General features: G+C 42.7%; 1 protein-coding gene across 14 annotated transcripts in view; it reads left to right on the forward strand.

Annotated features, from left to right (window-relative positions):
• The window catches only part of adgrb2 (adhesion G protein-coupled receptor B2), a 583915-nt gene that overhangs the window by 476540 nt on the left and 93655 nt on the right, over positions 1-13720 (forward strand). For all 14 annotated transcript variants that reach the window (XM_030063545.1, XM_030063542.1, XM_030063551.1 and 11 more), the window contains 4 exons: positions 1219-1380; positions 7425-7589; positions 8526-8690; positions 10071-10172. In XM_030063545.1, the coding sequence (XP_029919405.1) occupies positions 1219-1380; positions 7425-7589; positions 8526-8690; positions 10071-10172 (594 nt within the window). The remainder of the gene's footprint in view (positions 1-1218; positions 1381-7424; positions 7590-8525; positions 8691-10070; positions 10173-13720) is intronic.

A 13720-nucleotide genomic window follows, 5' to 3' on the forward strand; every position in this document is an offset into this window, starting at 1 on the left:
CTCTCGCTCTCTCCCCACCTCTTTCAACAAAGCTTAATCTCTTCCACTCTCTTGCGCCGTGTTCCCCCATGCACTCTATATTCCAGAATTCAAAATTCCTTGGTTTTTCACGGCAAACTTTTTCAGACTTTTTTTTTTTTTTTCATCTCAAATCTGTCCCTCCTTTTTTCAAATTCACTTTCAGCCTCCTGCGATCATGGTTGTTTATCTGTCCCTATCTGACCCTCATTTACCAACCCTGTCATTCATAGTCATTCTTTTTCTTCTGTGCAACTCTCTCTCTTTTTAAAAAAAATATATATCTCTTCTGTTTTTTTTTTTTTTTTTAGCTTTTTTTTTTTCTTCAGTTCCTCTAATCTCTGGTCAGAGACATGTTTTAAATGTTATTTTGGCACTGTGTGTGTGTGTGTGTGTGTGTGTGTGTGTGTGTGTGTGTGTGTGTGTGTGTGTGTGACTATGCGCGTGTCGTTTCACAGTAAGCCACGATCTGCCACTGTGACACAGTTGCAGCAGAGATCAGACATGTTCCTGAAAGCAACCCGAGCCGCACAGTGTAATCTTCAAGTTGTGTTCATTATCTGCAAAGTTTTTGTGTAACTTCTCCACAGCTCATTTATTCTATTTTGATTTATTTCTATTTCATCTCCTTCTAAAATGGGATGAGAAGTGTGATGGAGGGGGGAAAAAAAGGGAAAAGAGGAAAGAAGGGAAACAAAGAAAAGAAACATTTTAAATACTTTAATTGGTATTTGAAGCGTTTGAAGTCGTTGGAGTCTTTGGATCCTTTGGCTCACTACGCCCCACGACTGAAAGCTCTAATATTGTCAGAAGCAAACTTACTTTCCACATTCATCTTCCTTGTCATGACTGTAACTGCATAACTGCATGACCTCAAATGCCAGGGTGTCCATTCCTAACCTCATTGATGTTTTTATTTTTGCCTCATGGTTTACCTTGCATCCTGAAAGCATAACATCTCAGAGCAGCATCCAGCTCGACGTCGTTTTTTTTTTTTTTTTTTTTTTGGAATTGAAATGTTCTGATGGAGGCGGCAAAGTCACTTGCTGCTTGGTCTTATAAAGTCTGCGGTCATACTCATTTAATCTCTCATTTTTTTTCTCATTCTCTAACCTTAATGCCTGCAGTGGAATATGCTCACCTTACTCCCTCATTCTTCATCCCCATTGTGCGTGTGTGTGTGTGTGTGGGTGTTTGCAGTGCATGGGCTGTGGGAGGAGTGGTCGTCTTGGAGTCTGTGCTCTGTGACCTGTGGGCGGGGCTCCAGGACTCGAACCAGGAAGTGTGTGAACGGAGGCGGGGCCACACCTTGCGGAAGGCCCGAGACTCAGACCAAACTCTGCAACATAGCAGTGTGTCCTGGTTAGTACCATCCCCATTTACATGATATTCTCTCTCTCTCTCTCTGTCTCTCGCTCACTCTCTCTCTCTGTCTTTTTTTTTCTACATCAAATTCTGAAGCACTACTTTTTGTGTTACTGTTACACATTTTATACATGGATATAATTGTGAATGCACTCATTTTTTGTGTTCATGCAACTCACCCTCTTGAATTTCTGTTTCTCCAGCAATATTTAACACTCTTCCAATATAACTCAGCTGTCTTCCATTAGAGCTCTGTCACAGACAAAGCCTGGGCCCCAAAAGCATAGTGAAAACACTAGGCTCATCTTTACAGTATACTGTGTTGGCAGTTAGTGTGATTTAAAGTCAGTGTACTGCACTATTTTTTTTACTAACTGAAAGTGACTCAACACTGATGTCTGGATGTCTTTTGTCACCCGCCAACTTGAAATCTGAAAAAACAGCTGGTGATCAAAAGAAGAAAAAAAAAGTATCTCAGATCATTTTTCTTGTTTTTCCCTGTTTAACATTGCACCCTGATGCTTGCGCCAATGAAAGCTGAACCACTGATTTTTAATTTTTGATCTTGGAGCAGCTCCTCCCTTCTGCTACACGCAGAATTGCGGGGGAGTAGTGCACAGTAACTGCACACACAGAGTAATTAGCGCGTTGAGTATTTATGTCGACATTTTACCGCATTTTCACACTTTTACAGTGTGAACACGGCACATAATCAAATTTAGGCGAGAATGAGTTTGTAGTATGCTCTTGGGACAAGGCTGAAGTCTCCATGTTCGGTCAAAATTTAACCAACCCTCCATCTCTCCTGCCTGCTCATGCTCATCGCTGTCACTCCAGTGTCTCCACAAGCGTTTTCTCAGTTTCATCTTGATCTCTGGTCAGCCACAGGATTCATGCACAGTGTTTCAAACTCCCGCTCCTCAAGGATTGTGGTCCAGCAAAGCCATAGCTTTAGGTTGGGTTTCTGTGCCTCGACCATGGTTGGCTTGGTTTGAATTGCTGAGCAGTCCTGGGCTGCAGCACTTCGGCAATTGTCTCACTGAGATTACCTATTAGGCCTACCTTGTCAAGAACAGCCATAAGTCACTGGTACAGCCTCATCCTATTCTGGCGCTGAGTGTATCTCAGGGCTACAATCCAATTTGGCTCAAACTGTCCAGCTGAAACATCTCTATCGGGCTGCCGTTGGAGAGGAGCTGGGCCAGCCAGCCATTGAAACGCAGTCTCAAGGGAGCAGGCTCTGAAGAAAAGGTGGGATGGACAGTGGCTGCAGCCTATCACAGGACAGCTTCCAAGATGGAGTAACACATGGCCACAGCGCCTCATTTTTAATGCACTGAAACTTCAATACTAACATCATCTCATTAAAAAAGAAGTTCAACTGGCATAATAGGAAAGCCTTTGTCTTTTTAAGAGTTACAGCGCACTTTAGTTGCAGTGACATGCACTGTCTTTTTGTTTCATTTAAATTTTTCATTTTGAAGTCTCTCTTGAAGCCCCCCATTGCTTTGAAAGCACTGACATCAGAAAGAGATTTTCATTTTTACCAGGCGAAACAGTGATATGATTTGCTCTGTGCTCTGCCTATTGACAGTGGCCTGCCGGAATTTAAATAATGCTGCATAATGTTAGAATAATGGCCAAATTATTGGACACACACCGAGACGAGCATGTAAGAGTTCATAATCAAATCAGTGATAACATTTTGAATAATACCCTTTTTTCTTGACTTTGTTTCAGTCTGATTTAAAGTGTTTGTGCTTGTCCAGTACGCATTCATTCATCATTATGTATTTATGCATCTATAAACATGCTGCATCATGCCTGCATACTCCCGAGGGCACACGTAGACCAAGCAGTTATCTCAGATAAAACGCCTTCTATTTATTATTATTGCTACAGCAGAAATTCCACCGTAGGTCATCTCCTCCTGCAGTGTGCATGCATGTTGGCTGCATTTGAATTTATATGAATGTAACTGTAACCCATCTGTGATAAATCCTTCTTGCGTCCCCATCCCCGCCCTCCCCGTCGTCTAATTTAATCTGTTTTTTCAAAAAGCAGGGGTTTTGTAAGGTTAATATTTAAATAAAACAAAACTGTCCCCATCGCCAGACAAAGAGGCTGCAAAGTTATATCTCAAAGAGAGAGGAGGAAGGAGACGTCGTAATCTAAAGTACGCCTTCCGGGATGTTTTGCCATGCTGTTTTGGGAACAGTGATGGAAAGAGAGGGCTTGGGAGAGAGGGTAGGCACTTCCTTCGAGGGCCTCAAGGAAATGTGTGTACGTGTATGCTTTATGGTTTGTGCGCGTGTGTTTTTGTGTGCGTGTGTGAATCTATCACAGCGGACTCGCAGTGCTTTTGGGAGTTCAAAGGCAATGGTCCTTTGAAATAATGAATGCCAGCAGAGGCCTTTTGGCAGAAAAGTCCATGCATAGTGAATAGTGCTTTGATGGATATTGTCTGTATATGTGTGTGCGAGGGTGTGTATGGCTGTAGCTTTGTGTGCATGTTTCGTGCACATGCGTGTCTCAGTGATTTTGTCACTGCACAACATATAGGTTCAAGTGATATGCTTGTATAGATGTGAATTTATTTTATTTCTGTTTTGTTTATACTGTAAAATTTTTTTTTTTTTTCACCTTCCCTCACACTGGCTTATCTGTTGTGTACAAAGGTGTTTAGCTATAATGCAGCAAGCACATACAAACACATGTGGGAAGATGTAGTAAATGCTAATATGACAGATAAACATGAAGAGCAAAAAGGCACTTACTTGCATGTGTTGGAAGAGAGCGTGCTGGAGGTAGAAGTGCTTTGACAGCCACCATTTTTTTTTACAATATGAGCTCATTTTTCCAAGAATTCACATAGAGACGGAGAGATACTATGTTGTTTGGCAAGAAAACAGCATCTGCCACACTCAATCACCAAGCCCACACCCACACTATATTATATAAATATACTGTATGCATTCAGTTTGTTGACATGATACTTATCATGGCCCTCTTGGGAAATATCTCACCATATGTGTCTGGCTTGGGTTGTATAAAAATATTACAGCTCCCACTAGTGATGGAAACCATTTTAACTTTGATGTAATTTTGCACTTCCTGTACAGATGACGCCGTAATTGTGTTAGTCACTGCACCGCTGTTTTGTCGATGCCGCTAACAAGCCTCCCGCTATCCCTCCTCTGTGCTCACTACGTTTGTATATTTGTGTATGTGTGTGTAATTGTATTTCTATACTCAAGAGGACCAAATGTCCTTGTAAGGATAGAGGGGGAAAAAAAAAATCAAAGAAACTGTCCAAAGTCAGGAAATTTCGCTGGTCCTCGTTTCTTTGTGGGGATATTTTTAGATTAGGACTAACATCTCATTTAAAACTCAATCTGTTCAATTCTGTATGCTCTCTAATACAGTGTTGCCCCAAGTGGATTGGAGTACTGGACACACATGGGTGAACCAGACTCGTGTGTGTGCTGCAGCATTTTGATTTTCCTTTTTTACTATTTATCATTGTTTCAAATAAGCAAAACAATAGCCTACCCTATAAAGATTACCAGATTTCCTGTGTGATGTTATCTGTTTTCTCCATAATTTATAATGGTTAATTTGGAATAAAATAAAATGTTTTATTTTACAATGTACTTTATCATTTCAGATGTAGAGGAAAAAAATGAAGAAAAAAATGTCTTTTTCTTCGGCATCACACTGTCGCTTTGCTTCCAGGTGAACTGGCTGAAGTGTCACTCCATTAAAATAGTCTCCCATAGGGCTGAATGGACTTTTGGCATTCTGTAGTGTAATGGATTATTTTATTGTGAGCAAGGGGTAAGGGTTAAAGCATGCAGCCAACAAAGGTCCTTGTAAGTATAGTAATACAATAATGTGTGTCTTTATGACTGTGTGTGTGTGTGTGTGTGTGTGTGTGTGTGTGTGAATATACTATAGTTTCCACATGTGTACGTGCTGGCATGGAGTTTTTTTTAGGTATATACCCAGAAGCAGGATGTGTTAAGCACAAATGCTGGAGCGCTGTTACACCCAGTCACACTGGGAAGCCACACAGTACAAACCACAAGGTCTGCTGGTCACTGGGCAGCCACGGAGGTTTAAATGCCTTGCCAAAGGCCACCTTGGCAGTGGGTGAGGAAAGGGAAAGCATCGCTCATTCACTTTCCCTCCGCAGGCGTTCTCAAGCAGGTGACCTTCCAGTCTCAAGCCCGGACACCTCAAAAAGTCTGCCTCACAGGATGGTTTCAAAAGTTAAAGAGCATAAAGGACGGCCAAAACAGAGAGTGGCATCCTTCTTTAATGCATCAAAGTTGTTCTTAACAGTGTGAAGGATGTGTAGCAGCCGATTATGCAAATCCTTTCCATAACGTAACTGTTGATAATATAATAAGCCTAAATGCAATAAAGGGTGCAACACATATACACACACACACACACACACACACACACACACACATGCACATCCACATGCACACTACATTTATACTTAGTCCCTCAGTCTACATTTGCTTTTCATATTGTTAAAGACATTTCACTTTGACAGGAACAGAGAAAACTCAAACAGGATACTTCAGACAAGGGAAAAAAAAAAAAACAAAAAACAGATTTGTTCTGTCCAATTAATTGCAATGTAAACAAAGCTGCAAGTGGAGTGACAGTATGACAAGAAGAGAGATCATACTGCCAGAACAGATCAAGCCTTTAATGCTAAGTGCTACTACAAATAGACTTGTAGACATCACCCTCTCAGGTGGGAGATCTTGACAGTGATGCCATTCTTTATCCTTTGACTCAGATATTCAGCTAATATGCAATGACATGATGCCAAGTTTACCAGACATCATAATCAAGCTTTTTTTTTTTTTTTTTTTTTTAAATCAAAGACACCTTTCTAGCTTATAGTCCAAGTGAAAGGATCTTTGTTTTTTTTGTTTTTTTTTTGTTAAGTGCCAAGTGTTATCAGGCAATAGCAACTTGCAGGCAAATGTAATTATATTATAAATCTGTCTGTTCTGATGGTGTTCGCCCAGTTAAATAGTCATTAATAGTTTATCTGTCACACACCTTCAAACTGAGAACTACAAATGTTTCCAGCTCCTGTCAACTCTTTGCCGTCTCTACTGCCTTTGGTAGAGTCATGTTGGATGGCATGAGGTCTCATTTTAATCATCACCAGCCTTCAACTTAACGTAATGATGGACCAAAAACTTTTATTTCGAATACAGGCACTAATAATGATTAATCTTTTCTCTCTTTGAGTGATTTTTGTATTTTTCCAAGCATTTGACAACTCAATTATCACCAGCAGGACTGTGTTTTTTTTCCCACCAGCTGTTGAGGAGGACAGAGAGGGCTGTCATTACACCGGAGTTGATGTCATCACACATTTTGGCTAAGCTGTTCAGTATTCATACACCAGCTCACAGGCACTATTTGATTGGATTAAACTTCATTCTTGTCCTTTTTTTAATCTAGTTTGTTCTACACGAGCACCAAAGTTGAAATCAGATTGTTTCAAATATAGTGCCATTCTATTTTAAATGAAATTTAAATGAATATCATTTTTTTTGTTAAATCCAAAATGGGTGTAACTCCGCCTGCACTCCCTGTGAACTCCGAATTGCTTTTAAACAAGGAATGAAAGGAATTGTAATCAGTTATTGCATAACAGATTGAAATATTTAAAGTGGCCAGATGCCCGTGCTGTATGGTTTCTCATGTTTGTTTGCTGCTATTTATGGAAAACCAAATGGCCTCTGTACTTTATTTGTTCTCCCCTCTGTCTTCACTCACTTTACAGTCTGTTTACATGTGGCTGACTCACTTTCTCTGCCCCATCTTTCTTTTTTCTCTCTCTTCCCCTTCTTTTCTCGTTTCCATCTCCTCTCCCTTCCCTCAAAATTCTCCAACAATTTATCTTGATTTTCCCCGCGTCTCTCAAAATCTTCTTCCTTCCAACTTCATCTGTCCCTCCCATTCTCCCTGTCTCTCTCTATCTACCTCCATCTCTCGGCGTCCAGTGGAGGGCCAGTGGTTGGACTGGGCGCCGTGGTCTCGATGCAGTGTCACGTGTAACACCGGGACCCAGCAGAGACAGAGACGGTGCAGCTCGTCGGTGCACGGCTGGGCCGAGTGTAAGGGCCCTCATCAGGAGAGCAGGGAATGCACGAATCCCGCGTGTGGCGGTAAGATGTACAAATTGATGCATATTATGCCGCGCGTCACACCCACATGCTCTCAAATACCATTATGCAAACATGGAACATGCATTATCTTGATGGCGCCTGTGCGACTGTTGATTTGCGCTTCGATTTGATATTCCCGTTCCACATCCCGGCAATTTGTGAGTTGGGACCTAAATTGGGTTGCGAGTCTGTTTCGACTGAGGCCCCACAGGAATATAATGTTAGTGTGTTTTAATGAGCCTCACTCCGTCTATTGACTCAAACTGGGTTTCACCCTGAAAATAGAAAACCTTTCTAAAAGATCAGCTCACCCAAAATACCATTTACCCCAATACAATCCAACAGAGCTGGATTGGCATTCTTTTGTGGAGCCCAAGCCGTCGAACATGTCTTAAAGTCAACAGCTGCAGCGCTTTCCAAAAACAACGGCAGAGATACCGGGTGTAAGTCACAGCTTTCACTTGGAACTATTTCCTGCCCAGGCAAACTGTACCTATCCCCCCCAGCGAGTGCAAATTAGACACGGATAGATACAGCTTGCTGGTTTTCTTCAGTGTTCAGTTCTTAAGGTATGTCCCAACAAAACTGTCACCCCTGAGGGCTCTGGATTATGCAGGTATCTATCATTGTTTTTGGAAACAGCTGTTGTTGAGCTCCACAAACAAGAGCCCATCCAGCCCCGTTATATTCAGGTGACGGGAGACAGAGTAGAAACCGCACGAGGTAAGTGGGAAAAGATCTTTCTTTCTAGTTTGGTCTGGTGGGCTGTTCCTTTAAGGACCCCTGCCCTGGAGTTATAACCTAAATTTACTGTTCATTAGTAACTCTATCCCTTTTCTCTTTCTCCTCCCCTCGCAACATGCCTCCCTTGTTTCCTCCCTCCCCCTCCCCTCTGCTCCTTAATCTGCCCCCTGTGGCGCTGTGCTCCTGTTTTAGGTGGAGGTAACTGGGGCAGCTGGAACCACTGGAGCCTGTGCAGCAAGACATGTGACTCGGGTTGGCAGCGTCGTTTCAGGATGTGTGAGGGCACTGGGATCCAGGGCTACCCCTGTGACGGCTCCGGAGAGGAGGTCCGCTCTTGCAACGAGAAGAAGTGCCCCGGTCAGTGGCTGTGTGTGTGTGTGTGTGTGTGTGTGTGAATGTTTGTACATTTTTAATGCAACAGAGGTTTCTATGCTCACTGTGTTCCTGTTCCTGTTCCACTGTGGCTACATTTCTCTGTATGTTTCTCCATGCGTTGCTGTGTCTCTGCATCTGCATTGATAGACTCGTAGCTGCACAGAATCATAATCCAAGGTGTGTGTGTGTGTATGTGTGTGTGCCCAATCTGGGCATGCTCAGTATTTGTCAGGCAGGATGAAAGTGATTCCCAGTGGTTCGCACCACAGCCAAAGGCTTCCATCTCAATTTTAGAACTGCACTCCTCTCATCTCCGTCTGCCTCTTGTCTGTCTCTCTGTCACTTCACATACCCATCCATCTCTACCCCTCCGCTGCCTCTGCATGTCTTTGTCTTGTGGCACTTTCCCTTCCCCTCTCTGTTTACCTTTAAGCTCCACCATCTCCCCTTCTAGCTCTCCTCTTTAACATTGTTTTTATCGCACTAATCTCACCCCCTCTCTCACTCTCTCTCTTTCTGTCTTCTTCCCTCTTTCCCCCTTTTTCCTCTGTGTAACTGTCTCCCTGGTAGAGGGCGAATTGTTCAAAGCCCCGCTTGGTGCGATTTGTCAGTGTGTCAGGCGCTGTAGCAAACAATGTGGTTTAATAAGCCAGCCTCTTGACTGGAGCTGTGTGTGTGTGTCTGTTTGTGTGTATGTGTGTGTGTGTGTGTGTGTGAATATACTTTCCTGTACCAGCCTGAATGCCACATGTGTAAGTGCTGGCATGGAGCTCTGAGAGGTTACAGATGATAAACTTTTCATCGCCGGCTCCATCGTGACCTCTTCCTTTTGAAGCGCTCCCATCCCTCTGTTACACAAGACAAGGATCTGTCCATTGGCTTTGCTCAGGAACATCATATCACATTTTCCCCGTCTCTCTTCTCTCTCCATCCTCCCTTTCTTCATCTCGCCGCATCGCCTTTGCCAACACTCGCCTGCCCCCCTCGGAATATCTTCAGAGCCCTCCTCCGTTTTTCATCAGGGTTATGAAAGGGAGGGAGGGAAAAAAAACAGATGAATAAAGAGAGGGGGGAGGAAGATGAAGAGGGAATGAGATACTGTACCGAGGCAGTGACACTGACAGAGAGCGCTTGAGCAATGCACAGGGAATAAGATTGGGAGCTGCTGCAGGAGAACATTGATTTGAATCTTGTTTTTTGTGCTGTCTCTGTCTCCCTCTCTCTCTCTCTCTCTCTCTCTCTCTCTCTCTCTCTCTCTCTCTCTCTCTCTGTGTGTGTGTGGCATTTTGGCGTGTGCATGATGGAGTTCCGTGGTGTGGCCTCGCTTTACATTTTCTATTCGTTTCTCACTTACTCCCACAGCGCCTCATGAGATTTGCAAAGACGAGCACCTTCTGTCTATGACGTGGAAGAGAGCTTCAGCTGGTGAAACGGTCTACAACAAGTGTCCGACTAATGCCACTGGTCAGTGCAAGGCAAATACATGCTGTCAAGCTCTTTTTTTTATTGATTATCACATGGCCTATGTGAATGCATGTCTGAGGTTGTTTAACATATAACCTTTGCCACTTCAGTATAAATACATATCTGGTGCTACTTGCTATTGCTAAGTGATTTAACACAATAATGGCTGGACCTACAACCATCTTATGAAAGCTTTTTCATTTAATGCTGTAATCAACTGCTGTCAAATAAGTCTTTCCTGGAAAAAAAAAATCTCTAGTGCACAGGAAGTGATGCTTGTTATCTTTCCAGCAAGAAATAAGCGCCACCTACAGAAACTACAATTCCATCAACATAAAATCCCAAGGATAAAGACTTACTGGACAGACTCTTTGATTGACATGTGACCTCTAGAAAGTGAAAAAAAAAAAAAAAAAAAAAAAAAAAAAACACCGCAGCAATGAGCACTTAGCACAGCAGCAGCCAAGACCCCCAAAAGCCCACCGTTTCATAGAACAGCTGCATATAACAGTTTTCTTACCTCAGTTTTCTCAGTGGGACACATGGCCGTCTTTGTTTCCCACAGTCCTTTTTAAGTCTGCCGTGTACACAGTTGTGGCCAAAGCAACTCATTCCCATGTGGGTCCATAAGAACAGAGCAATATTTTGCAGAAAGCTGACTCACGGAAGTTGATCCAAGCACTGACACCAGCTTTAGTGCAGCCTGTTTGACATTTGGATATCTGTCTGTGGGCACGATTTTCCACAACTCCGCGGTTCCTTCTCTCAGGACGCGTTTAAGTCTGTCATCCCCTGAAAGTTTGATAATCTCCAGCTGAGACTCGGCTTCATCTCCCACAAAAGGGGCTTTCAAACAGTCCGATTCAGCAGCGAAGAAGTTGATGAGGAATATGATCAGTGGCCGTTTTTGCTTCAGGTTGCAGAATCTGTCCTCAAAACTCTGCTGCAGATTTTCAGCCGGTGCTGCGTAGCGTGCAGTGCTCCTTTTTGAGATCTCAGCTTCTTTTCCACTTGCCTTCAACAAGGAGGGAACTGTAGCAGCTCTCCCTTTTCAATATGGATCTGAAAGAGCTTTAGTAGGTTGACAAATGTGAAAACACTTTGCACCAGGTGAGGCAGCATTTTTAGTTGTATAGCTGATTGAGTTTGTATAGTTGATGCCGCATGTCAGTCAGACACCCTATATCTGAAGTCCACTGGGGGTCATGTATCTCAAGACAGTCCTTATCTCCTCCAGAGACAGCTTCACTGGATTCAAAAGTTCATAAAAACAGGAAAGCATGTTACTTCATCAAAGCCATCCCACAGTGCAGAGGAGAAGCAGCTCACGGGGGAAGGTTTTCATCAAGTTCAGCTATAAGGTTTCCGAACTGGCTGTGATTGAAAGCATGATTGCAAATAACATTCACAATTTTCTATCACAGGTTTCATGACATGGTGCAAGTTCAGCTTCTTAGATCCCGGGTGCTCTTGATGGATGATGCAGTGAAATGTCATAGCAGCCATACCAGGCGCTCTGCAGATTCCAACATAGCTGGTGCACTGTGTGTGGCTAAATTGGAAATTTGAACAACAGTCATGAGTGTCTCTTTCAGGTCGATGACGCGGGATCTGCCTTTTAACAGCTCAATGTCAAGCAGCTCTTCCTTAACTGTGAGCTCCTCTGATACAGACCGTGCAAATATTGACAACTCAAATACCAGCATTTCTCAAGATCCATATATAAAATCGTTTCAACTGAGTTGTTAATATGCCATATTCTCTGTTCGATGGTGTGCTGTGGCGGCAGCAGGTCTGACTCTGAGACTGAGTATCTCCGCAGCATCTCTGAGGCACAGCGTCACAAAGTCCCCCTCCGTTTATCGCCTTTTAACACAAGCAATATTCCATGACACCTGATATGACGCCAATGTGGCTGTCTCTGAGTGCTTCATGAATTTTCATAAACACTGAGTCCGCTTCTCTGACTGACATTTCGATACGTTTACCTTGTGCTTGCGAAGTTCAGTGCCTTTGGGAAACTCCTGGGCCGTGTTAGCACTGATTGAGGTGGAATGGCACTCCAGGTTTTCTGACTCGTGACATTTTCCTGATTCTGCCGTGGCGACTCAGTCAGTTAGCCTGGCCAACAAACCTGTGCCTCCTCGTCTGCACAAGTCTGTATTATGTTTGGGCTAGTGTTGCTACATGCATGCATGACACATGAAGACAATATATATATATATATTTTTATTTTAAAAATGTTGGCAAATTTATTGCCTGTATTTTCAAATTTCAAATTCAAATATACTGATAGAACTGCTCCGAGCCACATAGGAGCAGACAGAGAGCCACATGCAGCTCACGACACATGGGTTCACCACACCTGATTTTGCATCAAAGATCATGCATCAAAGATGCATCAAAGAAGAAAAAAAAAGACTAAATAAAAATACAAATACAAAAAGAGGATCTCTTGGATTACCACTTCAAGGCACTGCAAATGAAAATTGTATACCTTGGTATGCCTTGAATAAATATGTGCTCAGGTTGCCTTCAAACCTTCAAATTAATCTTAGAGGCTCATTAAAATGGTAGTCCTTGAAAATACCGAAACTATTGCATAGTGGGTCTCGCTGTACAATCGCATAGTCCTTACTGAATTCTAAACTTAAATGCAGTAGAGCCATATTAATAGACTTGTAATGTAGCACAGTATTTCTCAACCAAGTTCCCAGAATATCAGTGATCAAAACTTGATTTCTCATTAAAAAACCTTCCTTGGGAGACGAGAGGAGCGGTGGCTCAGCAAGCCTGCAGTTTAAGGAAAAAAAAAAAAAAGGGGGGGGGAGTGAGTGACTACATAATTCACAACATGCACTGGATCATCCCGCTCTCACATCAAAACATGGTTTCGCCTGCATCAGATGGCCTGCTGGTGACACCACAGCTTGAAAAATCCCCACAAACTTAACATCAGCGGGAGCTAAATCTATGTATAATATTTTAGCGCAACTAATATGTTACTTAAAACAAGGCAGAGCCAGTAAAAGAGTTCCTTTGTTGCCGGGTACAGTCTTTATTCGGCTTGGGAATGTGTTTTGTCTTAGTAAAGTATTTTGGCTGCCCACCATCAGCCCATCCTCTGGCTGCCAGGTTGAAACAGCCAGCAGGTATGGCTGCCAAGCACTGCAGACAGAGCTGAGCAAAGGGAATACTTGCTAGTAATAATAACAAAGCTGAATAATGTTTTAGTCTAAAAAAGGAAAATGAACAGCCCTGACTTTTGTTTTTAATCTTTTATAAGTGGCAGTGTTACAGTGTGTAGTGGTTTGCCATTCTGCAGTCACCCTGTGTATTATTCTTTAACATCTTACGTCCTTAAAAATGCATTAAATGGACAGTATATCCTATTTTCTGTGTTGTTGACAGTTATTATTATTATTATTATTATTATTTTATACAGTAGCAAGATCCTCATCCATGTCTCTGTGTCATGCATAACACGCATATCATTCTGATGTACAGCAGCTGCTCCAGTGACAGGTGTTCCCATCCATACAAACTTT

Source organism: Myripristis murdjan, chromosome 11 (assembly GCF_902150065.1).
Source record: "Myripristis murdjan chromosome 11, fMyrMur1.1, whole genome shotgun sequence".
NCBI lineage: Eukaryota > Metazoa > Chordata > Actinopteri > Holocentriformes > Holocentridae > Myripristis > Myripristis murdjan.